General features: G+C 63.5%; 2 protein-coding genes across 5 annotated transcripts; both read left to right on the top strand.

Moving 5' to 3' along the window:
- The first annotated feature begins 1,720 nt into the window (after positions 1-1,720).
- Positions 1,721-6,797, top strand: MCRIP2 (MAPK regulated corepressor interacting protein 2). Of its 4 annotated transcripts, none has more exons than XM_036083479.2 (5): positions 1,721-1,852; positions 1,948-2,065; positions 5,752-5,879; positions 6,096-6,197; positions 6,427-6,797. In XM_036083479.2, the coding sequence occupies exons 1-5, from the start codon at positions 1,801-1,803 to the stop codon at positions 6,495-6,497; spliced, it is 471 nt and encodes a 156-aa protein (XP_035939372.1). In that variant the 5' UTR covers positions 1,721-1,800; the 3' UTR covers positions 6,498-6,797. The 4 variants fall into 4 exon arrangements, with proteins under 4 accessions (XP_035939372.1, XP_035939374.1, XP_077931159.1 ...); XM_078075033.1 differs by lacking the exon at positions 1,948-2,065 and adding an exon at positions 4,744-4,879 and having other exon boundaries at positions 1,746-1,852; XM_036083482.1 differs by lacking the exons at positions 1,721-1,852; positions 1,948-2,065 and adding exons at positions 2,130-2,415; positions 4,744-4,879.
- A 792-nt stretch (positions 6,798-7,589) lies between these two features.
- On the top strand, positions 7,590-23,978 carry WDR90 (WD repeat domain 90). The gene is made up of 43 exons (XM_078075023.1): positions 7,590-7,703; positions 7,859-8,055; positions 8,202-8,378; positions 8,468-8,576; positions 8,772-8,942; positions 9,219-9,333; positions 9,421-9,488; positions 9,840-9,943; positions 10,023-10,241; positions 10,354-10,416; positions 10,655-10,723; positions 11,324-11,434; positions 11,515-11,660; positions 11,733-11,790; positions 12,243-12,361; positions 12,481-12,624; positions 12,709-12,839; positions 12,916-13,032; positions 13,259-13,494; positions 13,674-13,813; positions 14,019-14,149; positions 14,556-14,686; positions 15,046-15,207; positions 15,412-15,540; positions 15,806-15,936; positions 16,013-16,053; positions 16,204-16,335; positions 16,458-16,640; positions 16,967-17,064; positions 17,700-17,802; positions 18,090-18,211; positions 18,406-18,565; positions 18,662-18,852; positions 18,941-19,109; positions 19,194-19,305; positions 19,469-19,640; positions 21,860-21,982; positions 22,133-22,307; positions 22,404-22,534; positions 22,644-22,787; positions 22,863-22,982; positions 23,069-23,153; positions 23,635-23,978. The coding sequence occupies exons 1-43, from the start codon at positions 7,694-7,696 to the stop codon at positions 23,832-23,834; spliced, it is 5,649 nt and encodes a 1,882-aa protein (XP_077931149.1). The 5' UTR covers positions 7,590-7,693; the 3' UTR covers positions 23,835-23,978.
- Positions 23,979-24,047: the final 69 nt, after the last annotated feature.

Raw genomic sequence — 24,047 nt, 5'->3', positions numbered from 1 at the left:
GAACACAGCCCCCCCCCCCCCCCGCACCCTGGCTGTCTCCCCAGCATGTGAGTGAGCAGTGTGCTCAAGGCCAGGCAGCCAGCACAGATGGTGCAGGACCACGCTGGCCTTGAGTCGGCTGTGGGGAGGGACAAGGGACAGACACTGCAGGGTGCACAGGGGGGCTGGGGAGGGGCTTGCTCGGGCCTGGACTCCTTGGACATGCTGTTGCCTGGGGGGACCCCGTCTCCCCTCTCAGGATCACAGGCTTGCCGCAGCCAAGCAGGGTGCAGCCCAGCCCACCCTGCGGAGCAGGAAGCTGGGGAGGGGGGCCCCTGGGACACACACTTCCCTAAGAGTACCTGAGCAGGCCTGGCTCCCTCCCACCAGCCACAAAGGCTCAAGGGAAAGCTGGGGGGGGGGACAGAGCACAGAGCAGGTGGGGAGGGAGTTCCTCCTGCTGTCACTCCCCGCCCCAGCGACAGGGCTACCCCCCAACCTTCTCAATGTCCTGCGCTCTGCCTGGGGGGTGGAGAGGCTTCAAGTCTGCTCTCAAAGTGAGCTGTGGGGGGAGCTGGGCCTTTGTTCCAGGGGCCCACTGGGCCGCTGCTGTAAGTCCCCTTGCCCCTTGGGGGCGGCAGCTCCCAGACCAGGTCCCAGTGGACACCCCAGACCCTGGTGCCTGCTGGACTGAGCTTCCTCAAATATTTGTGGAACAGCATGCGAGCCCCGCAGTGGCTGTAAGAGCCTCGGGGGCGGATTCCTGGACAACTCTGGGCAAAGTGTTTTCTTGGGTGGGGGGCATGCTAAGGATTGAACTCAACCAAACGGAGGACGAGGGGAGCCTTCCGTTGAGCACGCTAGGTCCTGGGGCTCACAGACCCCAGAGTGTGGTGCTTCCTCTCCCACAGCCTGGGCAGCAGTGGGGAAACCCTCAGCCCTGAGCAGCCCCTGAGCTGGGAGGAAGGGGCACTTCTATGTAATTCTCAGGAAGGAACCCGGGGGGTGGAGCCCGCCTCCCCCTTCGTTCCAGGCAGGCCACCTGAGTCTGGGGACCAGTAACTGGTCCTCTCCAACTGGGATGAAACAGGCAAACCGGGCATCCTCACTCACCCACCTCTCTCCCCAAGATCCCACCCCCACACTGCTCCCGGACTGAATGGGATCCCCCGTCCCTGGAGCTGGGGGTGCGTCTTGGCATGGGAGGCTCAGTCAGGGAGCAGAGTGCACCCACTATTCCTGTCCCACAGAGTGCAAGGGAGATTCCCAGGGCGCCAGGTTTCTGCCCAAACCCACTTTTTCTGGTCTCCGGCCCCTTGGTCCCAAGACCCAGGCCAAGAATGACCCTTCACGCTGGCTCAGGCCCACCCAGGCACCTTGGCTGAAGCTCCCCAACGTGAATGGGAACAGCCTTGCTTCCAGGGTGCGCACAGAGCGCCCCCAGCGCCTGTCAACGCGCCCCCACCCGCACCCCCGCACCCGCGGCTCACCTGGCCTTCCGGCGGTGGAAGGCCGTCCCAGGCCCCAGGACGCTTCCTCTGCCTTGGCCGTGGGCCATGTGGGGTGGGGCGCTGGTGGCTGCCCTCCGCAGCCAGTCTCCCCAACGGGCGGAGCGCCACCTCCGCCGCGTGCCCCGAGGCCCGCCCGGACGCGCGGGCCCTTTAAGGGCCGGGGGCGTGTAGCGGCCCGCCCCCTCCCCGCCGCGCCCGGCCGCCCGTTAAAGGGGCCGCGCCCTGGGCCCCCGCCGAGTGCGAGCCCCGGCGGAGGGCTGGGCAGGGCGTGCGTCCCGGTGAGCGCGCGGGCGGCCGGCCCCTCCGCACCATGTACACCATCACCAAGGGGCCCAGCAAGCTGGTCGCGCAGCGCCGCACAGGTGCGCGGGGCGGGGGGCGGGCAGGGCCGCCGGGGGGAGGGTCCGCGCAGTGACTGCCCAGGCGCGGCGGCGGCTGACGCGCCCCGTGCCCGCAGGTCCCTCGCAGCAGCAGGTGGAGAGCCGGCTCGGCGAGCTCCTGAAATGCCGGCAGCCCGCGCCGCCAACCCCACCGCCCCCGCGGGCGCAGCCGCCCGGACCCTGGCCCCTGTCGAGGTGAGACGCGCGGGCCGGCCGCCGGGGGCCGCGGGACCGAGAGGTTGACCTTGGGGAAGGTTCGCGGAGACCCGGCCACATGCTCGGGGCGGGCGCGGGGCGGGGCGTCCGACCCCGCCCGCGCGGGCGTCTCTGGCCTCCGCACCTCCGCACCTCCGCGCCTCCGCCTCACCTGGCACCTGGCAGGGTCGGAGGGGGTTGGGGCGGATGTGCACGATCCCCTCTCCCACTCTGGCCCAGTGGGACCTTGGCGGAGCCCGAGTGGGGAGGAAGCGGACCAGCTCCTGGATCGGAGGAGCTCCACGCGGCTGACTCAGATTCCCCGGGCGACCTTGGGCGGCGAGGCCAAGGTTTGAGGCGAGCTGCCCAGGAAGGCGGGAGCAAAATCTCCTAGGGTGCTGGCCCGCAAGGCCTCCTGGCTCTGGCCCCGGCGGGAGGCTGCCAGCCCCGTCCTTGCAGGGCGGGCTGGGGGAGAAAGTGCACGTGGTTCCCTTTGGCCCTACCAGGGCACCGCTCTCCTGTGCCCTTCACCCAAAACACCCTGGCTGGGCACTGGAGGCCTCCCGCAGATGCTCAGGCCTTGCCGGAACCTGCAGTTTTCTGCCTTTCCTGACCAGCAGTTTTGCCAGTGCCCAGCGCCTGCCCCACAGGAATCTCAGTCCTGGCCAATTTGGCCTCCACATGACCTTGACCTGGAGGTCAGATTCCCCCCCCATCCCCCAGAGCTGAGCCTTTTACTTTTTTGTTTCAGCTCTGGACCTTTGGTTTCGTTTATTCTATGCATTTCCTGGACCTAGGGCTTTCTTCCAAGCCCACAAAAGCCTGAGGCCTCCTGGGCTAGGCGGTGGGTAGGGGCAGCAGATAAACAGGGTGGCTGACTCTGGGCCCCCCGAGGCAGCTCTGAGGGTGCAGGTGGTGGGGGCCTGCCAGGAGGGGGCAGCCTGTGGGGATCTTTCTGGGCTGAGGCCCTTCCCTAGGGTGGGGGTGGCTTCTGCTGGGGGCACGTTGACATTTTGAGGTTGCTTCCTAGTGATGAAAACGTTCTAGGGCAACCACAGGTGGGTCCTGGGGAGACAAGGGAGCAGGGCCTTGGAGGGCAATTCTTGGGACCCAGGCTGTGTTATAATATTGCCTTGTGATTTCAGCTTTGGTCCTCATGGCTGCCCTGCTGCCCAGAGGAGTAAACAAGACATAGGTGTATAGCCACGACTGGTCACCTAGGCAGATAACCTGGGAGCAGAGTGGTCCAGGGTGCCCCCCACCCTCTGACCTGGAGAAGCGTGTCACCTCTCTCTCCTGAGTCCCATTGCTGATGAAATCAGGGTGCATCTGTGCCAGGGTTGGGGCATGCTGGGGAGGGAGATGGGAAAGACCGCGTAGAGCCCTTAACCCCCCCACCAGGCCTCACCTTCACCCTCAGCCAGTTGGGCACACTGCAGCCTGCTGGGTTAGGAGGGTGCTGACCAGCCTGGCCTGAGGGAGCGCAACCCTCAGCCTGCCTCCGTCCTGTGTGGGTCCTACTGCGTGCCAGGGAGTGGTGAGCAGGCACAGCATGTGCTGGCTGTGCTGGGCCCCCTCCCAGTCCCCGTGGCCTTGAAAAGACCCTGCTGGGAGGCCAAGTGAGTCTCCCCTACCCCCTCTCCTGAACTTTCTCGGGGGGCCACCCTCCAGAGTGGCTCCACGCGCCTTCCTATCCTGATTTTTCCCCTGTAGTGCCTTTTTACTACCCGGCATCCCTCACCCCGACTTGCCCACGAGAGAGGGGGTGTCTGGGCCACTGCTGCATCCTCCACGCTTGGTGTGCCTGGTGCGCCGCAGGTGCTCAAAGCGTCTGACCCGCTAATTCTGCAGGCTGGGGTTCTGGCCTGCCATGGGGCCGTGCCTCTGAGCCGCTCTTGCTCCCGGTGTGAGACAGAGAGCAGAGATCAGTGCAGGTGACATTCATTGTCGGGAAGAAGATAAAATGGCGCCACGTGACCCCCAGATGGTCACGCGAGCAGGTCGGGGAGGTGGCCTGGCAGTTTTACTGAGTCGTGGGCTTTGAGGTCAGGCAGGTGTGCGGGTATGTTCTGGAACTAGCAGCCATTCACAGTGTGTGACTTTGGGCGGGTCACTTCCCTGTCTCGAGCCCAGGGTCCTGGGCTGGAAATGGGTGGGTGGTTTACCGTGGGAGTCAGAGAGGAGACTCAGTGCCAGGATGCCGTGTGGGTGCTGAGCAGGGACACTGGAGTGTGCCTACGGCAGCATCCTTGGGAGCAGGCACAGTGTGGCCTTCATCCACAGGTGCACGCTCGAGCCAGGGCCCTTTCCCCAGAGGGCCTGTGGAGCATCCTATGTAACTAAGTCCCAGTGGGGTAGGGGATTAGGTGGGTGCCTGCCTGCTCGGGCCCCTGCTCAGCCCTGGTCAGGCCACGGCCTTGGTCCCTGTGACCCACAGCCCACGGCTGCAGTTCCCTTTTTGGTTTTCCTTCTTCCGTGTCCAGCCTCCACTTTCCTGGAGTCTGCAGGCTTGTGGGGGTGGGGGTGGCAGGCAAGGGGCTGTCCAAGTTGAGGACAAACCTTCATACCTTCTGGTTGGTGCAGCTCAGGCCTGGGAGGAGCCCTGCCCCCCTACATTTTCTTCACTGGCCTGGAGCTGGCGGGACCGGTGCCCCTCAAGACACTCCTCTTTATTTTAGTGCCCCTCTCAGCCAAGGAGGACCCCCGAGCGGCGGTGGGGCACCTGAGCCCAGGAAGGCGAGCAGGCCGGCGGGACCGCGAGTGCCTGGCGGAGTGGCACGTGCAGCCCAGGACTCCCGGCTCCCACCTCCTGCTGTAGGTGCGGGCCCCGCTCCCTCCACGGCCCCATCCTGGGCTTTGTGTGTGCAGGGTTAGGCCAGCTGCCGCCGGCAAGGGCAGCCCATCAGTGCCCTGGGCCCCACTGATCGCTGACCGGGACAGGCCCAGTGGCTCCCTGGACATCCCATGCCCACCAGGCTGAGCTCCAGAGCCTGGGGGCCATCTCCTCACTCAGCATTCCCACCCCCTGTGGGCAAGAGTGTTGCCTCGTCTGGGACCTGCAGGGATGGGCTGGGCTGGGGTTGAAGTCACAACTTCTCCACTAGTGCTCTTTGGCCAGACCATCACTTAGGGCTCATCCCCACGGAGCCTGGGGCAGCCAGGAAGAGGGAAGGGCACCGATTGCCTGTTTGTTCTTTGGGTCCTTTCTCCCACACTGGGGACAGTGGTGAGATGGAGAAGCTTCGGGGGGGGGGGGTAGAGAAAATGGCCGAGAATTGTGCCTGGCCAACTGTGGTTGGGTCAGAGTGATCTGGTTGTAGCTTAGATCTGAACGTGGGTTGCTGGAGGCCTGGCTGGTCCTGGGGAGGTGGGATGCAGGTGGCAGTAGGGGTGCCCGAGAGACCTTTGGAGGAGTGCCTGTGTGCCTTGAGCATGGAACCCTGCTGGGGGTCTGGGGCACAGGGCTGGGGACTGCAGGTGTGAATCGAGCTGCTGGGGGCTTGGGCCTGCAGGAGAGAGGCCTCCTCGGCCACCACTGCAGCACGCAGCTACCTTGAAGGTCAAGGAAGTGCCCAGGCTGGGCCTGGCCTGGGAGTGGTGGGGGTGGCCTGAAGCTGCTCCTGGAGCTTTGCCAGGCATCACCTGGGCTTAGGACAGTTGCTGACCGGCTCCTCCCCCCTCCACAGTCCGGGACCAAGGCTTGTTTTCAATCGGGTGAATGGCCGGCGGCCCCCCGCCACATCTCCATCCCTTGAGGGAACCCAAGAGACCTATACGCTGGCCCATGAGGAGAACGTCCGATTTGTGTCTGAAGGTAGTGTCGAGGCCCAAGGGTGAGGCCCGGGCCCCTGTTCCTCCTCCCCACTGTGACCTGGTTCCAAGCAGCTAGAGGGCTGGGCTCTTCCTAGGCTGTCTCCCCGTTGGTCCTGTGACTGTCCAGTGGGCTGCCTACTCCCCTTCTTAGCTGGGGTCCTGGGTGGGAGACAGGAGGCCAGGGGCCTGGCTTAGCCCTACTGCCCTCCCCCCACAGCTTGGCAGCAAGTGGAGCAGCAGCTGGGTAGTGGCCCAACTGGCGATAGTGGGCCCAGACCTGTGCAGTACGTGGAGAAGACCCCCAGCCCCCGGCTGCAGAGTGAGCCCCCCCTGCTCTCAGGGAGTCCCCTCCACTCCCTCCAACCCTGACCTGGGCCCTGCTGCGTTCTAGCCCTAGGGGATTGGGGAGGGCGCTTGAACTTGACCTGCTTCTTCCCAGTGCTTGCTACATTTGGGTCTGGGGGAGGGGCTTGTGGTCAGCTCAAAGGGACAGACACTGACTGATCTGGGAGGCAGCATCACTGCCCAGCCTTCTACTCTGCCCACAGACTTTGTGCCCATTGACCTGGACGAGTGGTGGGCACAGCAGTTCCTGGCCAGAATCACTAACTGCTCCTAGCTGCCTTGGAAGGAATGCTGCCCCAGGGCCCAGCGCTGCCCCCCGCCAGGAGAGGACCACGGAGCCCTATTTAGCCGCTGAGGCAGGCCGTCCTTCACCCTGAGTCTGGCCAGGAGCCGGCCACACCTGAAGTGCCAGCATTTGGACTCTTGCACCTGCTGACCCCTTGGACCAGCTGTCCTATGCTGCCAGGGGCCAGAAGCTGAATTTGTCTGACCTCAATCCTGCTCACTGTGCCCAGGGACCAGCCCCTGGGGCTGGCAGGGAGGAGCTCCAGACTAATAAAGTTGAGAAACTGCCCTTTTCGAGTGGCCTTTATTTGGTATGTGGGGGGTGGGGTCAGGGTCCTCACATACTAGGTCCAGCCTTTCCTTGGCCCCATAGCTGCAGCTCTGCCCAATTCTGGCCTTCCTGTGTCCTGATGAGGTGCTGGGGCCCTCTCTGGGCCAGCTCATCTTTCTTGGATGTCGCTGGACCTTACCCGCACCACCCAGCTTTCTCTCCCCGTTGGCAAGTGCTTGAGCCCCATCTCAGGATACACAAATGTTATCAACTGGCCGGGGGATCGAGTCCCAGAGGCCCAGGATTGGGGCCAGATCTCAGGAGGCTTAGTCCTGTGTCTTAACCCCCCAGACCGAGTTGCCCTGTGGGACACTGCTTTGCCTCCTGGGTGGGTGGCATTGCCTGCGGAGTGGAGTGGAGTGGAGTACCCCAGATGTGGACGCTAGAGGGCTGGTGGTAGTAGGGTGGAGCCCAGTGGGCTGGCAGTGAGTGTGACAAGCGCATTCCCATAAATAGGGTGCGTGTCCTTCCCAATATACAGGTGGGCCCCAGAAAGTCGGGCACCTCCCTGGTTCCCGCTGTAGCCTTGCTAGGGCATCGCCATAGGGTCCTGGCTTGGGAGTGGCCGCAGAGGCCCGGGCCGCGACGGCTCTCAGGGTGCCCGAGAGACCGCCCACCGCGAGCCCGGCGAACCTTCAACCCTGACCGCGGTCACGCGACCCGGCTCTGGTCGCACCGCGGTCACATGGCCAACGCCGCGCCGTCGTGCGTCCCGCCCCACCCCTCAGGTCACGTGGCCTCGCCCGCGTGACCGCAGTAGTGGCGCTGTTGCCAGGCGGCCGTTGCTAAGCGCGCGCTGCGTGCCCTGCGTGGAGCGCGCGGCGGCAGAGGCGGGAAGTGCGAGCGGCGACGCCATGGCGAAAGGTACCAGCGCGCGGGAGGCCGGGGCCGGGGGCTGGGGGGCGGTCAGCGCGGGGGGCGGGGGGGGCCAGTGGGACCGGGGCTGGCGCGCAGTAATGGCTGTCACCGCGGGGGGGGGTGGCGTAGCACAGACCCAGCCTTTGGCCCCTCCCTGGAAGGTCTGGAGGCCCACAGCGGGATGCACCCCCTCACCGGCGGGGGTCTGGCATCTGGGGACGCACCTTCATGCCCATGGGGGTCCTCACACCTTCATGGCTCCCCAGTGTGGCAGCACCCGTTCCTCAACGTCTTTAGACACTTCAAGGTGGGCGAGTGGAAGCGGTCCACTAAAGAAGGCGATGTGGCTCCTGTCACTGTAAGTGGGCACGGGGACTTGGCAGCAGCGGTAGAGACCCCTTCTGTCCTCCTGAGAAACCTGTCAGAACCACCCCAGGGTCATGCCAATGGTGCCCTTCTCGGCGTCCCTCGGTGGACAGTGCTGCCTCTCCTATTTCTCTTTAGGATAAGACTCTGAAATGCACTGTGTATCGCATCCGGGGTTCTGTCTCTGCTGGTAATTACATCCAGCTCCCCAAAACCAGTACCCAGTCTTTGGGGCTGACTGGCCGGTACCTGTACGTGCTCTTCAGGCCCCTGCCAGCCAAGCACTTCGTCATTCACCTGGATGTGGCCACCGAGGTGCCGAGCTTGGGAGTGGGGGTTGGGGGTGGTGGTGCTGCATTCCTGTAGTCGTTCTTGTCTGTTCATGGTCATGCTGTGCCCTGCAGGACAGCCAGGTCATCCGTGTGTCCTTCTCCAACCTCTTCAAGGAGTTCAAGTCTACGGCCACGTGGCTGCAATTTCCCTTCATCTGTGAGGCTGGGTTATCTGTAAAAGGTGATGTGGAAACGGGACACGAACGGGCTGCGGTAGTCCAGGAGAGGCGGCCTGAGAGCGGAGAGGGAGGTGGGCAGTCCCAGGCGCAAGGAGAGGTGGTGCTGGGGGGACGTTGTGGTTGGGGCAGGCCAAGTACAGAGTGCCCTGGGCTGGCTGGTGAGACCGTAGGCACTGATCTTGGCTCCCGTTCTTCAGAGCTGGCCAGTGTTGCCCCCTCTGGTGCCCGTTGGACATGTCTACAGCTTGATTTGCATGACATTCTCCTGGTGTACCTAAACCGGCGCTACGGTCACCTCAAGAGCGTCAAGCTGTGCGCGAGCCTGCTCGTGAAGAGCCTCTACACCAGCGACCTGTGCTTTGACCCCGGTGAGTGCTGTACTTATGTCCTGTGCTCATCCTGCAGCCTGCCTGCTCCAGCGCTCTCCCCCAATCCGTGAGTTCTCAGCAGGAGGGGCCGACATCCCAGCCCGTGATGGAAACGCCTGTGCTGTGCCATCTTGGAGCCCCCCCAGCTCCTGAGGCACCTGTGGGGGGCAGGGGGTGGTGGTGGCTGGGCTGGTGGCACCTGGTGTTGAGACTCGCCTGGGCTGGAAGAGGGAGCTGGATGGGCTTCCTTCCCTGGACCAGCTCTGCTCTTTGTAGCTGTTACTATGGCTGAGGCCCAGCGGGCAAAGCTGCCTGTCACACCTGTACCTCGAGAAATGGCATTCCCAGTGCCAAAGGGGGAGAGCTGGTATGACCACTACGTCCACATCCGGTGAGTGGCTCTGCCCATCCTGCGGGAGGTCAGTGAAGGGAGGTCAGGGTGGTCCCTGGACACTAAGTTTCTCTCTGCCCTGTCGAGGTTTCCAAGCGACAGCTCAAAAGCATCTCCTGAGCCGGTTCGGAAGAGCTGTTCCCCTCCTGAGGCAGGTGGGCCTGTGGAGTCACCAGAGATGTAGGCTCAGGCCTACAGGGACATGGAGTTTCACGGGAGGGGGTGTTGATACTGTATGGGGTGGCAAACCTGGCAGGGAGGTGCCCACAGGGGCCAGGGCTAGCCTCAAGGCTGTCCTGAGATGCCAGGATCACGTGGGAAGTTGTGTAGGGTGCCTGGTGTTCTCAAACTTTCCAACTAGGAGGGCATGCTGGGGCCCGGAGCAGAAGAGTGGGCTGAGCTATGGCTGTGGCTTTGGAGGAGTGGGCAAGGCACTGAGACCATGCTCTCCGCAGGCCTCTCTGCACTCTGTTCAGTGGCTTCTCTGGCCTTTGACTCCATTCCAGATTTCCTGGGGTGCATGCTGCAGGTTCCCCCTCACCCAGTGGCTTTCAGCAATCCCTTCCAAGACACCCTGCCCTCCATGGTCCAGATGTTTGGCCCCACAGCCGTGAGTGCTTCTCTGTCCTTAGAAATGGGGCTGGAGGGTGGTGGCCTCAGGGTCCTGACAGGCACTTGTGCCCCTGCAGTCTTGCCAGACCCCCTCAGTGCCCAGGCCCCTTCCAGAGGTCAGCTTGTTCTGTGAGCGCTCGGAGGTCCCCAGTACGAATGGCCCCAGTGACCGTAGCCAAGAGCGCTCGGCCGGGCCAGAGGTCACTGACAAGCATGCGGCTGGCAACGGTGTTCACGTGTCCGCTCCTAAGCCGACCACGGTGCCCGCGGCGCTGGAGGATGTGGCCGTGCATGAGGTCAGTGCCTACCCCCAGGAAGGTGAGGGGTAAACCATTTCACTGAGGTGGGTGGAGCCTTGGTGAGGTGTGGGTAAGGGCTGCTGGGTCTCTGAAACCTTTTGTCATCCAGCTTTCTGACAGAAAGCAGAATGGGCAGGATATGGCTCTGGACAAGAATCTCTTCCAACCAAGGGTAAGGAGGCACCAGGTGATCTGTGGAGGCCTTGGAGTGCAGGCAGGGGCAGGAGCTGGGGTCCCCAAAGGGTCTGGCACTGTGGCCAGATTCTGGCTTCCAGCCACAGGGCAGCCGGCAGAAACCACCTAGGACTGCATTGCTTTCTTGGGAGGGAGAAACTAGCCGGGGCTGGTGCCGTCCCAGGGGAATGGGAGCCTCACCTCCTGGGGTCTCACTGTGAGTTTGCCTGTTTCAGAGCTTTCTCCCGGATCCGATCCTGAGGCTCAAGGGAGTCATTGGCTTTGGGGGCCACAGTACCAAATGGGTGAGGGATCCAGTATTCTTACTGGGCCGTGTGAGTGTCAGTTACACAGAGGGGGCAATGGGAAAAGCCCGTGTCTCCCTAAGGTGGCTATGTGGACATCTAAGCTTCCTCAGGGTGTGGAGCCCTCACCCCCCTGCCCCCCACCGTGGATGCCTGGCTCTGCCTGTGTCTGCACGCGACTCGGCATTCGTTCAGCAGAAGCGGGGACTTCCCAACCCAGCGTCCCTTTCTTCTGCCGCAAGTGCAGGCCATGTTAGCATGGCCTGGGTGCTTGAGCTTCCCTAGACCTGAGAGCTCTCACGTGTTCCATGAGGCTTTGATGCTTGTTTGGTGTGTGGGGCTGGTGTGGGCGCTAGTTTTGGGTCTGTGGCCTTGTGCTTGCCAGGTCCTTTTAGACACGGACTGAGTGTGTGTAGGTCGTGGTATTTCGTTACTTGAACCCCAGAGTTTCTAGTATTGCAGACAGGGTTTGGAGGAGGTCTTGCGTGTGCGTCTGTGTGTGTGTGCGCGCGTGCTCCTGACACGGCGGGGGATGTGCTGGGGTTGGGGAGAGCGGAGGCCAAGCAGCCTGTGACGTCCACATCTGGCCCCTGTGCACAGGCCCTGTGGACTAAGGATGGGGCTGCTGTGGTGTATCCCTGCCACGCGGTCATCGTCGTCCTGCACATTGACACCCGCGAGCAGCGCTTCTTTCTTGGCCACACGGACAAGGTGGGCGCCACCCGCCCGACCCAGGGGAGGCTTGTGCCTGTGGGCGCAGTGCTGTCCCCTCAACCTACCACCTCCTCCAGGTTTCTGCCCTGGCGCTGGATGGGAGCAGCTTGCTGCTGGCCTCGGCCCAGGCCCGGCCCCCAAGCATGCTGCGCCTCTGGGACTTCCACACCGGGGAGTGCCTGTCCCTGTTCCGGAGCCCGGCCCACGTCCTCTGTTCCCTTAGGTGGGCGTGGGACCTCTGAGAGGGGTGGGGGCCCAGCCCCCGCCACGCTGACTGCTTTCTTTCCATCCGCAGCTTTTCCAACAGTGGGGCGCTGCTCTGCGGCGTCGGCAAGGACCGCCACGGGAGGACGGTACCGGGGCCGGGTCAGGGAGGTGGGGTGGCCCGTGCCGGGGTGCAGGCAGAGTCCTAAACACTTAGGAAGCAGAGCTCCCCTGGCAAGCCCCCTGCCCTGTGCGCCGCCTCGTGTTGTCAGGCCCATGGACAGAGTTGCTGTCCTGCTGGCTGTGTTTGGCGGGTCAGCCGTTCTGAAGTCAGGTGCATCTGAAGCATTGGCGTGTTTCAGCCCGGGCCCGTCTCTGCTTGTGGGTCGGTGTTTTCTCTGTTCCCACAGACGGGCCTAGCTTCGAGTGTGGAAGCCCAGGGGTACACCTATAGCTTCTTCTGGGCCGTGGGGCCAACGTCCCCACCCCCTCAGCCACTGAGCGCTCAGGCGGGCTTGCGTAGGGAAGGAGAGCTGAAGCCTGGGGGAGGCCAGGTAGGGTCGGTGGTGGGCCGCAGGTACTCAGTACGGGCTTATTGCAGATGGTGGTGGCCTGGGGCACGGCCCAGGTGGGACGAGGCGGTGCGGCAGCCCTTCTCGCAAAGGTGCACACCAGGGTTGACATCCAGGCATTTGAGGTGGCCCTTTTTGACGAAACCAGGTGATGGTGCTGCCCTTGCACTGTGGGATGAGGCCTTGGCAGCCACGGGCCCCAATGGGGGGTGAGCCTGCCGCTCCCTGGCTTGGGGGCCACTGCAGTGTCGCGCTTCTGCCCTGCAGGATGGCGTCGTGCGGGCAGGGCAGTGTGCAGCTGTGGCGGCTGCGAGGGGGCCAGCTGCGCTCCTGCCCTGTGGACTTGGGGGAGCACCGCGTGCTGGAGTTGACCGACCTGGCCTTCGGCCGGGCCCAGGATGGCCATACGCTGTGAGCTCTACCCTCACGCCCGTAACTGGCTGGGTCCTGTTCCCACCTGCCCCTTCGGCCCTCACCTGTCGCCTCCCTGAGCAGCTACGTGTGCGGCCGCAGTGGCCACATCTTGGAGATCGACCACCAGCGCATGGCCGTGCGGCACGCGCGCCGCCTCCTGCCCACGCGGAGCCCTGGCGGCCCTCTCTCACAGAAGCAGACCTTTAGCTCGGGTAGGTGGGTCCCTTGCTGCATGGGGGTGTGGGGGAGCCACCCTGATGCTGTGGGCTGACTCTGCCCACCCCCTAGGCCCCGGCATTTGCATCAGCAGCCTCAGCGTGTCCCAGGCCCTATGTGCCATGGGCTCCGAGGATGGCTACCTGCGCCTCTGGTCCCTGGACTTCTCCTCTGTGCTTCTGGAGGCAGGTGGGACCATGAAACCGTCTTGGCATCAGAGTTGCCCTGGGAGGGTCGTGTTCCTGGGTCATACCCTGGCTAGACGTCAGTCCCAGGGCTCCAGGGGGTCGAGTCCTGAGCCAGGGAGTGGGTGGTCATCGGGGAGCTGCCTGTCCTACCCCACGGAGAGCAAGGAAATGGGTTTGTCTGTGTTATGGAGGGGGCCGGGGAGGTCACCGAGCCACCGTGTCCGCAGAGCACGAGGGCCCAGTCACTTCAGTGTGCATCAGCCCTGATGGTCAACGTGTGCTGTCTACCACGTCCTCCGGCCACCTGGGCTTCCTGGATATCCCATCCCGGGAGTACAGCATGCTGGTTCGCTCCCACACCGCTCCGGTGCTGGCCCTGGCCACCGAGGGCAGCCGAAGGCAGCTGGCCACGGTGTCCCAGGACCACACTGTCCGCGTCTGGGACCTGGCGACCTTGCAGCAGGTGGGGTGCAGCCAGAAGGGAGGCATTGCAGAGGGAGGGACTGAGGGCCAGTGGGTGGGGCCCAGGCAGGCGTGGAGCACTGGAGGGTCCGTGGGGCCACCTGGAGAGATAGGCTCTCAGGCTCTTGAGGCCAGCTGGTAGCCCCATCCCTGCCCACCCTCATGGACCCCACCCTCCAGCTTTATGACTTGAGGTCCCCTGAGGAGGCCCCGTGTACCATCGCCTTCCACCCCACGCGGCCAGCCTTATTCTGCGGCTTCAGCAGTGGGGCCGTCCGTTCCTTCAGCCTGGAGGCTGCTGAGGTTCTGGTGGAGCACAGGTGGGTGCCCAGTTGGCTCCAGCCCCACAGACACCCGTGGCGGAAGCTGAGGTGGTACGTGGGCAGCTGGGCCGGGCAGGAAAGGGCCATCCACAGAAAGCCCCAATGCCCTGCTGCCCCCTGGGGACGCAGGCAGGACCAGCTGTGAGCGGTCTGGGATGGTGCAGCTCAGGGCCAGGGCAGTGGCTGTCCCTGTGTGGTGCAGGTGTCACCGAGGACCAGTCACCGGCCTGGCCGCCAGCCCCGACGGCAGCCTCCTGTTCAGCTCTTGCTCCTGGGGCACCTTGGCCCAGTACCACTGCGCCAGCACCCCTTGCCGCGTCCTGCGTGTGGCAGGTCAGGCCCCCATGCTGCCCCGTCCAGCCTCCTGACCATGTCCTTATCCGCTCCCCGTGGGGTGGGGCTTGTTCACTACCTACAGCTCCCGGGTGAGTGTGGTTTTAGAACTTCTTAGGCCCCCCAAAACGAAAGGTCAGTGAGGGTCTGTGCCAACCCTGCCCCGGGAGGAGGTGAATGGCCTGAGCACTAGGTGGGGGTTGGGTCACCCGAGGGCATGTGTTTCCTCTTGTGGCCACTAGGTAGTAACTTGGGCCAGCCAGGCGGTCACTTGGCAGCCGGTCGTGGTCCAGGAGAACCCCAGCTATCCCAGCCATAGCTCGTGCCCACTGCTGTCTGTTTGCCACAGCTGGGGGCAGGTTTGGGTCTCCACCCAGTTGACCCTGTGCCTCCGTGCTGCCGGCAGCTAACATGGTGTGCCGGGACGCCCACCCAACCCCCAATGCCCTGGTGGTTAGCGGGGATAGCCGTCTGCTGGCCTTCGTGGGCCCCTCCAGGCATGTGGTGACTGTCATGAACGCGGCCTCCCTAGAAGAGGTGAGTCAGCTGGAATCTTCTGTCTGTCCATGCTGGCCTGGCTGGCAGACTCCATGCATATATCCCCAGCGGCAGCCACATGGCTATCCTGGGTTCCACCAGGGCGGAGGGAGCAGGGAGGGGCAGGGGCTCTCCTTGGCCCTGTGTGGAGTGGGAGGGGGCAGGTGGGAGGTCAGGCTCACCCCCGAGAGGATCTGATCCTTGCTGCCTCAACTCATAGACACAGAACGCGTAAGCCACAGGCAGGCAGGGGTGCGGTGGGTGGGTGCCTGAGGCTGCTCACCTCCTGTGCTCTGGCGCCGGGAGTGCCAGCTCTGCCTGGAGGCCCTGCCCGGTAGCTGCTTGCTGCTCTCCCCCAGCTGCTGCAAATTGATGTCGGTGCCCTGGACCTGGCCAGTAGCCGCCTGGACTCGGCTGTGGCCGTCTGCTTTGGCCCCGGACCCCCTGGCCATCTGCTGGTGTCCACGTCCTCTAACACGGTCATGGTGCTGGATACCACGTCGGGCCGCGTGGTCCGGGAGGTGAGCCCAGGGCTGTGGTTGGCAGCTTGACGTCTTCTTCCCTCCGGGCTCCAGCGTTAGTGTCTCCAGTGCCTCGAGGAGGGGGAGGCCCGGGCTGCCTGCTGCTCCTCGGAAGTGGCATTTCTCGAGAAGGGCGACTTCCCATGTCCGGGGCTCTGTGATTTCCGCTCTTTCCTCACCGACCGACAAGAAGGCTTCTTGCAGCTGCCCGGTGTCCACCCTGTGGCCTGCCCCTCCCTGGCCCTCAGCCAGGACGCCCGCTTCTTGCTGACGGCCACTGACCGGGCCATCAAGGTGTGGGACTACCCGACGAAGGCCTGCCCCAGCTGCCAGGTGGGGGCCACAGGCAGGCGCACGGCAGGTGGGTGGCAGGGAGGGTAGAGGATGAGACCCCCAACTCCCCTGTGCCTGCTGGGGCCTGACACCCCTGAGAGCCTCCTCCTCGCGCCCCCATCTGGCGGGTCGGGGACTCTCAGCCGGGTCTGCAGGATATGTCCGCTATCTTGCAGCGTGAAGCGCTGCTTCTGCCTAGTGCCGGGAGGACCGTGGTGCCCTAGCTGTGCCTCGATGGTCTCTCTCTGACTCCCCTTGTCTCCAGGTGTATATCGGCCACTCAGAGCCCGTACACGCTGTGGCCTTCACCCCTGACCAGCAGCAGCTCCTCAGCGTGGGGGATGCCATCTTCCTCTGGGACATTCTGGGTCCCCTGGAGAGGTCTCCCCCAGGAAGGCAAGTGCCTGCCCTAGAGCTGCGTCCACTGGCCTTCAGCTACGTCCTCCCATCTGATCTCTCGTTGCCTCTGCAGTGCCGGAGACTCACCCGGGGCGCCCCCGACCTGCGAGACTAGTGAGTGGCCCCAGCGCAGGGGCAGGCTTTGTGATCACCTTTGGTGCTGGCTCTGCAGTCTCTGGGGGTGCCATAGCGCCCCTTCCTCTCCTGGGATTCCTAGTGCAGAACTGGGGGGGTGTGGTACAGGCTGACTCTTTCTGTCCCCAGGCCTGGATGCAAAGCAGCTGGAGGACACGGTGTCTGGGGCCAACGGGCTCCCCCGGCAGCAGGTGCCTGAGCCATCCCCGGCATCCCCACTCCAGCTGGGCATCTGTGCTGGACCCCTCAAGGGTGATGGTGGTAAGGGTGGAGGGCCCAGGAGGGACTGCTGGGTGTCTCTGGTCCAGGCCTGGGGGGGCGGGGGCGGGGGCAGTGTTGCTCTGCTCCTTTCTCTCACTGCTCCCTTCTCCCCCTCTCCCCAGGTACCTTCTCCTTGTCAGATGAAGAAGGACCCTCTGAGGAGAGCCATAGCCCTGAGGGGCTCCATCAGGCCTCAAGCCTGCCCATGCTGGTGAAGGAGGCCAGTGGGGCTGGAGACGGGGTCTGGGGGTCTCCAGGGGCCCCCTGGGGCCTCAGCATGGGTCCCCACCCCCATAACTGGTCCAGTAAGCAGAAGAGGGGCAGCAGGGTGGGGCGGGGATACTCATGACCGACCAAGGTGTTTCGTGGGCTCCAGGTGGCCTAAGGGAGGCCCAGCCGCTTGATGGGCTGAGCTGTGAGATGAGCTACAGGGCAAGTAGGCTAGTCTGAGGCCCCGGCTGGGCCTGGCTAGCAGTGGGATGCAGCCCATCTGCGTCCTCTGACCCCACGTGTCTGCTGTGGTTCAGACACTTGTCCCACCCAGCAGTGCCGGGTGACTGTGTGCAGGGAGGGGTCTCTGAGGGGTCATGGGTGCTTTGATGTTTCGAGGCCTCTTCCTTTTCCCTGTCAGGTGCTCGGAGCATTGGAAGAGCTCAGGTGCATCCCTCTGCTCGCCCTGACTGCTATAGGCACTTCCTGGCACGCCATAAGACCTCCCCGCTGGTCAGGGTCAGTGGGGGTGGAGGATCCCCGCAGGCCTTTCACAAGCAGACACTCGACGGGCCCAGAGGTGGGGGTGGCATGGCCCTGTAGTTTCTAGGAGCATTCTTTCTCCCTAGGAAACTCGGTTTTCTGGGGTCTCCCTGGGGCGGCTTCCAAAGCTCACAGCTTTGGTGACAGGGCTTTGATGTAGGTCTTGGTGACAGTTCCCCTGCAGGGGACTCATCCACCCTGTGCCTGCACTCTGGCTTGGCTGGCCAAGGCTCTCGCTGTCCTGCAGATGCCCAGAGGGGCCCCGGGTGGGTCCTGATGAGCCCTCCCTTTTGGCCCTGGCTGCTTCCCATTTCCTGCTCTCGCACCTGTGCCCTCCCCAAGATCCCCCCCCCCGGGTCTTGCTGCCCTTACCTGGCCTCCCTGCCCTCCAGGTGCCTCCCACACCCCCCACTCGCACTTTTCTCTCTGCACCCTCAGCTCTGCTGGCTTTTTGTGCGGGTTTTGGGGCCTGCGTTCCTGCCGTTTGTCTCCTGGGAGCCTGCATCTCCTGAGGCGTCATCCCAGGCCCCAGCCTGATGGGGGAGAGCCTGAGTTGGGGGGGTGGGCGGGCACTATGTGGGCACCCCAGCGACCTCTTTCTGTCCTCGCAGAGTGCCTCTGTGTCCGACGCCAGCGTTGAGCGTCTGCTCCTGAAGGCCGTCGTGGGCTACAACGGGAACGGGCGGGCCAATGTGGTCTGGAAGCCAGATACAGGTGGGGGCGCACCCTGCTCTCAGCCCAGAAGCCGCAGGGAGGGGCGCAGCTCTGTCCGCCCCTAGGACAGGCCCCAGGGAGAGCCCGTGAGCACTTGCCATCGTATGGGGTTTGGGTGGCAGGGTGGGAGCAGTGCCCAAGCCAAGACGCATTCTCCTGGTAGCCTGTGTGTTCTGGCCTCGGAGCGGGCTTTCCAGGTGTGAGCCCCTGTGGCTGTGGAAGCAAACAGGGAAGGATGCACCCCGGGCCCCGGCCGACTGGCTCCGGGGTGCCCTCCCTGCCTACAGGCTTCTTTGCCTACACGTGTGGCTGCCTGGTGGTGGTGGAGGACCTGCATTCTGGCGCCCAGCAGCACTGGCTCGGCCACCCCGAGGAGATCTCCACCCTGGCCCTTAGCCACGATGCTCAGGTGCCCGCCTTGCATCCCGCTCTGTACACCCAGGGCTGACGTGCAGGTCAGAGCCTGGATTCTTGAGAACCACGGCTGGCTCTCACCTCCAGAGCAGGACGGGGGATGCTGCTCCAGCCTTCTGTCCAGCCAGAGCCAGGATGGGCCTGTGGGCCACCCCCTCCCTGCTGAATGCCTGCCCTCCTGCCCGCCAGGTCCTGGCCTCTGCCTCGGGCTGCAGTGGCACCGCCTCTCGCTGCCACATCCGCATCTGGAACGTGCCGGGGGGCTCCTGCCGGCACCTCATTTCTTACCACAGTACCGCGGTGCAAGCCCTGGCATTTTCGCCAGATGACAAGCTCCTTGTCACACTGGGTCAGTTGGGGTGTGGGGAGGACAGTGGCCTCTGGACTTCCCTGCCTGTCTTGGGACCCCCGGGCAGCTGATGCAGCTAGCGTGTGCCTTCGCCAGGGGACTATGGGGACCGCACTCTGGCCCTGTGGAGCATGGCCACCCATGAGCTCCTGTCCTCCACCCGCCTCCCCGCGCCAGTGCACGGCGTGGCCTTCAACCCCCGGGATGCTGGCGAGCTGGCCTGCGTGGGCCAAGGTGCCGTTACCCTGTGGCTGCTGCAGCAGCGTGGGACCAGCCTCCGCCTGCAGGTGCCGGGACTCCGAGGGTGTTCTGCAGGACGGGGTCTGGCTGGGCCCCAGGACGTTGCTGATGCACGCTGCCCTTGTGTCCCCCCAGGTGCGGCGAGAGCCCATCCCTGAGGAGGTGGGGGCGGGCGAACTCACCTCGCTCTGCTTCGGGGCCACACCTCTGTTGTACTGTGGCTCCAACACCGGCCGGGTCTGCGTCTGGGACGCCAGTGCCGGCTGCTGCTTCCTGGCCTGGGACGCGGACGACGGCGAGATTGGTGGGTGCCCTGGCCTCTCCCCGGGGGACCTCATCTCGAGCTCTGGGCTCTGGGGAAGGGGCTCATGCCACTCCTACCTCCCAGGAGTGCTGCTGTGCTCGGGGGCGCGGCTGCTGAGTGGCAGCAACACCAGGCGACTGCGCCTGTGGGCGGTGGGGGCCGTGCCGGAGCTGAGGTGCAAGGGCTCACGTGCCAGGTGAGCTGCCGTGCGCGTCGCTGTGCCGGGGGGGGGGGGGCAGTGTCCCAGGTCCCCCTGTGGGCTGCAGCCTGAAGACAGGGACACACCCCCGGGACACCAGGCTTCCCGGGCTGCTGCTGCTGCCACCCTTTCAACCCACTGCCCACCCCCCCCACCCCAGGTCCAGCTCTGTGTTGATGGAGCGCGAGCTGACCTTGGACGGGGCTGTCGTGAGTGCGGTCTTCCACGACAGCATGGACATGGGCGTGGTGGGCACCACAGCAGGCACGCTCTGGTACATCAGCTGGGCCGAGGGCACCAGCACCCGCCTCATCAGTGGCCACAGGAGCAAGGTGAGGGCGTTTCCAACCTGGACAGAGGCAGGGCGGTAAGCCCCACGTGTCCTGCTCTGCCCCTCCTTTCCCTGGCCTGTTCCAAGTCTAAGCCCAGCAGTCAGACGGGTTTGTGTGTAGATGGTCCAGGAGGTCCCCGGATAAGGACAGCCTAGAGCTGCGTGCTTACCCCTTGTCCACCCAGGACCCACAGGCGTCCCCACCCAGGCCTTTTGGCCTCCTCTGTCCTTTCTCTTACTTTTTTTCTTGTAATTTACTTGTTGAAAAAACGAGCTGCTTTGTCCTGGAACCTCCCACCGGCTGGGTTGGACCTGCCTCTCAGCCCTATGTTCTCTGGGGTCCGAGAGGTCTGGAGGCCAGGCCAGGGTCTGGTCAGGGGCTGCTTGCCTGTTGGCACTGTGCCTGGAGAATTACTCACTATTCGGGTATGACTTGCCAGTGGTGCTGGTCTGATCCTGACCAGGAGAGACGGCCTCGGGAGCTTGCTTTCTCCGAGGTAGAGCTCAGGCAGGAGCTGCAGGGTGGGCGAGTCTCTCCCCCCTGGGCCGGGTCTCCTGAGTGCTGGCTTGATTCCCCAGCCTCCAGCGTTGGTCTACAAGTTTGTGCGGCTCTGTGTGAGCTGCTGGATGGAAATGTGGGTCCAGCTTCCTCGTGGTCACTGTTTTTCTTGATGCTGATCAAGCCCCGTCTTTAACCAGTGGCAGGTTCTTCGAGTTGGCTCCCGAGTCCTTTTCCTTTTTTTTTAGTCTCAGTTCATTTGTTCAGATGTAATGGTTGCCATAAAGGAAACTTGAGTTTGAGATGGGTGAGTATCGTGAGCTTCTTGTGTATTTCTGATGATGGCTCTGTGTTAAGGTACAAGGTATACGTTGTCTTATCAGCTTGAAGTCTGTCGTGTTGATATCTTCACAGAATTGCACAACCGTCACCTCAATCACATTTCAGGGCATTTCGCCTCTCCAAAAGGAAGCCCCGTACCCTTTAAACACCCCCCCTCCGCCCCGATTCCCCTGCCCATCCCCTGGGACTCACTGACCAACTCTGATTCTGTGGACTCACCTGTTCTGGGCATCCCTGGCTGTGGGCCTCCTCTCTCTGAGCCCAAAGCCTCACAGGTTTGTCTGTTGCGTAGCGCAGGTCAGTACCAGATAGTGTTCCGTGTTTCCTCATCCACCCACACCCACACACTTGGGGCCTGAGTCCTTGACTGGAGCTGATGGGCACTGGTGATTTCCCTCTTGTGTGGAAGGACAAGGTGTTCCAGGCTCCCCCTCTGTAGCTCCGCCCAGAACCAGATCGGCTGTTCCTTCTCAGAGTCTGGGGGCCCCTCCTGTGGGAAATGGACATAGGGGCCCGAGTGCCAGAGGGGCCAGTCACTGCTCAGCCAAACAGCTGAATTATTATTTTTTTTAAGGGAGATGTATTATGAGTTTGTACTTACCCTTGAAATTCACATTCTAGGCTAAACCATTCTGTGTTCCCTTGTGGGCATGTGGCCTCTGTATCCTTTTTCCTGCCCTCTGCTGCCTGGGCTGTCTTCCTTTACCTTTTGTGTGCGGCCCTCTGGGGACATGTCATCACACGTCGTCACGTCACCACTTATTAGGGCCTGCCAGGATGGTTCCTTCTGTGCTGTCTTAGCAAGTGAGCCATCAGGTTCGACTGACCGGGGGGCTTCTTGTAACTCTGTCCCACCCAGGTCTCGTGTGGGGACACTTGGGAGGGAGGCCAGGATGGTTTCTTTATGCCACATGGAGGTGGATGGGGCCAGGTAGGCTTGTGCAGAGATGGATACTCTCGTCAGAAAGACCCACCGGGGGCGCCCGGCTGGCTCATTCGGCAGAGCGTGCGACTCTTGATCTTGGGGTCGTGAGTTTGAGCCCCACGTCGGGGGCAAAGATTATGTAAAAAAAAATAGAATCTTTTGGGGCGCCTGGGTGGCTCACTTGGTTAGGCGGCTGACTTCGGCCCGGGTCATGATCCTGGGGTCCTGGGATTGAGCTCCTTTTTGGGCTCCCTGCTCAGCGGGGAGTCTGCTTCTCCTTCTTTCTCTGCCTCTCCCTCTGCTTGTGCTGTTTCTGTCTCTCTCAAATAAATAAATTCTTTGGGGAAAAAAAAAAAAAAGAATCTTTAAAAGACAGAACAGACCTGGCCCTGTTGTGTCTCCCCTGTGCCCGAGGGCCAGGTGGCCTCAGCGGGCGCTGGCTGGCTCCTTGCAGGTGAACGAGGTGGTGTTCAGCCCCAGCGCATCCCACTGGGCCACGTGCAGTGATGATGGGAGTGTGAGAGTGTGGTCCCTGGCCAGTATGGAGCTCCTGATCCAGTTCCAGGTGCTTAACCAGGTACTAGGGGGCACCAGGGCCGAGCCCAGACCACCTCCCAGCCCTGCCTGGCCTCTGTGTCCTCCCTCAGTGTCCATCCCAGCCTTGGGGCTGGGCCCACGTTCCCCATCCCCAGGGGAGTGCCTGTGTCTCCCTCCTGTGGGTCCCCAGAGCTGCCTCTGTCTGGCTTGGAGCCCCCCCTCCTGCGGACCCCCAGAGCAGCAGCAGGTGGTGGCCGGCTACAGTGACGGCACGCTGCGTGTCTTCAGCATCGCCCGAATTGCAATGCAGCTCAAGATGCACCCCCACCAGGCTGCGCTGACGGCTGTGGCCTACTCTGCTGATGGTGAGGAGTGGGGGCCCGCGGGGCGACCGTGTAGTCACCTGTCTGGGCTGGGGGCCAGGGGCTTGCAGGGTGACGCTGTGGCCCTGGCTGGCCCAGGTCAGACCATCCTCTCCGGAGACAAGGATGGGCTTGTGGCTGTGAGCCGCCCCCGCACGGGGATGACCTTCCGTGTACTGAGTGATCACCGGGGTGCTCTCATCTCCACCATCCAGAGCACGAACAAAGAGGTGAAGTAGCTTCATGAGCTGGCAGGGCCTGGCCTGGGGGAAGCTGGCGGGGGAGGGAGATTGGGTAGGGCAGGGCAGAAGGCACCCACCGGCCTTTACCCACCCCCAGTATGGAGACTTTGGGGCACAGGGTGCCGACCTGTGGCTAGCTGCCAGCTCAGACCAGCGCATCAGCATCTGGGCTGCCGACTGGCCTCGGGGCCACTGTGAGCTTGTGGACTGGCTGAGCTCCCCATCGCCCACCCTCACGGAGGTAAGAGTCCCGGGGGCACCAGGGGTGGGGACGGTGCCTGCCCAACTGACCACAGCATGCTTTGCTCTTCCACAGGTTGCCAGCCATCCCCTGCCCTGTCTTGTTGCCTTCTGCCCCTGGGATGGGGCACTGCTGGTGTGTGCGGGCCTCGGCGTGCATCCAGAGGTGGCCTTCTACAACCTTTACCAGAAGCAGGCATGTGTACCCCGCACCCCCGTGTGGTGCCAGGAGCCTGAGGGACCCAGGGCTGGGGAAGGGAGGCTCACACTCACTGTCCACAGGTGGTGGAGAGGATCCCACTGCCGTTCTATGCCGTGTCGCTGAGCCTGTCCCCCGGAGCCCACCTCGTGGCCATTGGCTTTGCTGGTGAGTCCTGGTGGAATGGGACTCCAGCCCGTCTTGAGTGGAGCCGAGGGGACTCACCCATACTCCCACCTGAGACATACCTCTCATCTCAGTGCCCCAAGTTCCTCATCCCTGAAGTGGGGTAAGGACACATGCCCCAGGGGAGTTGTAGGGTCAGGAGATGAGGGGCGTGGGGTGCTGATTGCAGCACCCAGCGCCAGGGCCTCAACAGAGGGACTCAGTGGCTTAGCTTAGGGCCTAGCAAGCCCCATGTGGTGGGGCAGTGGGTGCTGATGGGCCCTCCCGTTAGCTTTGCTGCCCCTGGTCCCAGCTGTAGCGGGCCCTGGGATGTGGAGGACACAGGGCTTTGAGCACACATTCCTCCAGAGGCCCCGACACCAGCACAGGTTGGGGGACCCTGGGCCCCGGAGCTCCACAGACACAGGTATGACGGGCACGCACTTCGCCTGCCCAGGCCCAGCCCCATGCCATCTGCCCACAGAGCGTGTGCTGAGGCTGGTGGACTGTGAGTCTGGGGCCGTGCGGGACTTCGCCGGCCATGACGACATGGTGCAGCTCTGCAGGTTTGCCCCATCTGCCCGGCTGCTCTTCTCAGTGGCCCACAGTGACATCCTGGTGTGGGAAGTCACAGGCCACCGGGCCTCCCGGGGGGCCTCGAGCTCAGGGCCCCCGCTTGGCTGAGAAGCTGGGTCTCGCCACACCAGACGGGCCTGGGACTGCCAATCATCAAGACCTGAACTTAAGGAAAGTGCTTGTGGGCTCTTTACCTGCGGGCTTGTTTCGAGGTTTCTACCTCATAGAGTTCAAATAAACGTGCGTGTTGCATTCTGGCATCGTCAGCTGGTCACTCCGGGCGCCTGCTGTCCTGGCCTGAGCGCAGCCTCCGCCAAACCC

Source organism: Halichoerus grypus, chromosome 6 (genome assembly GCF_964656455.1).
Source record: "Halichoerus grypus chromosome 6, mHalGry1.hap1.1, whole genome shotgun sequence".
NCBI lineage: Eukaryota > Metazoa > Chordata > Mammalia > Carnivora > Phocidae > Halichoerus > Halichoerus grypus.
The sequence above is the reverse complement of the archived record's forward strand: the minus strand, read 5'-3'. Positions and strand labels throughout refer to the sequence as shown.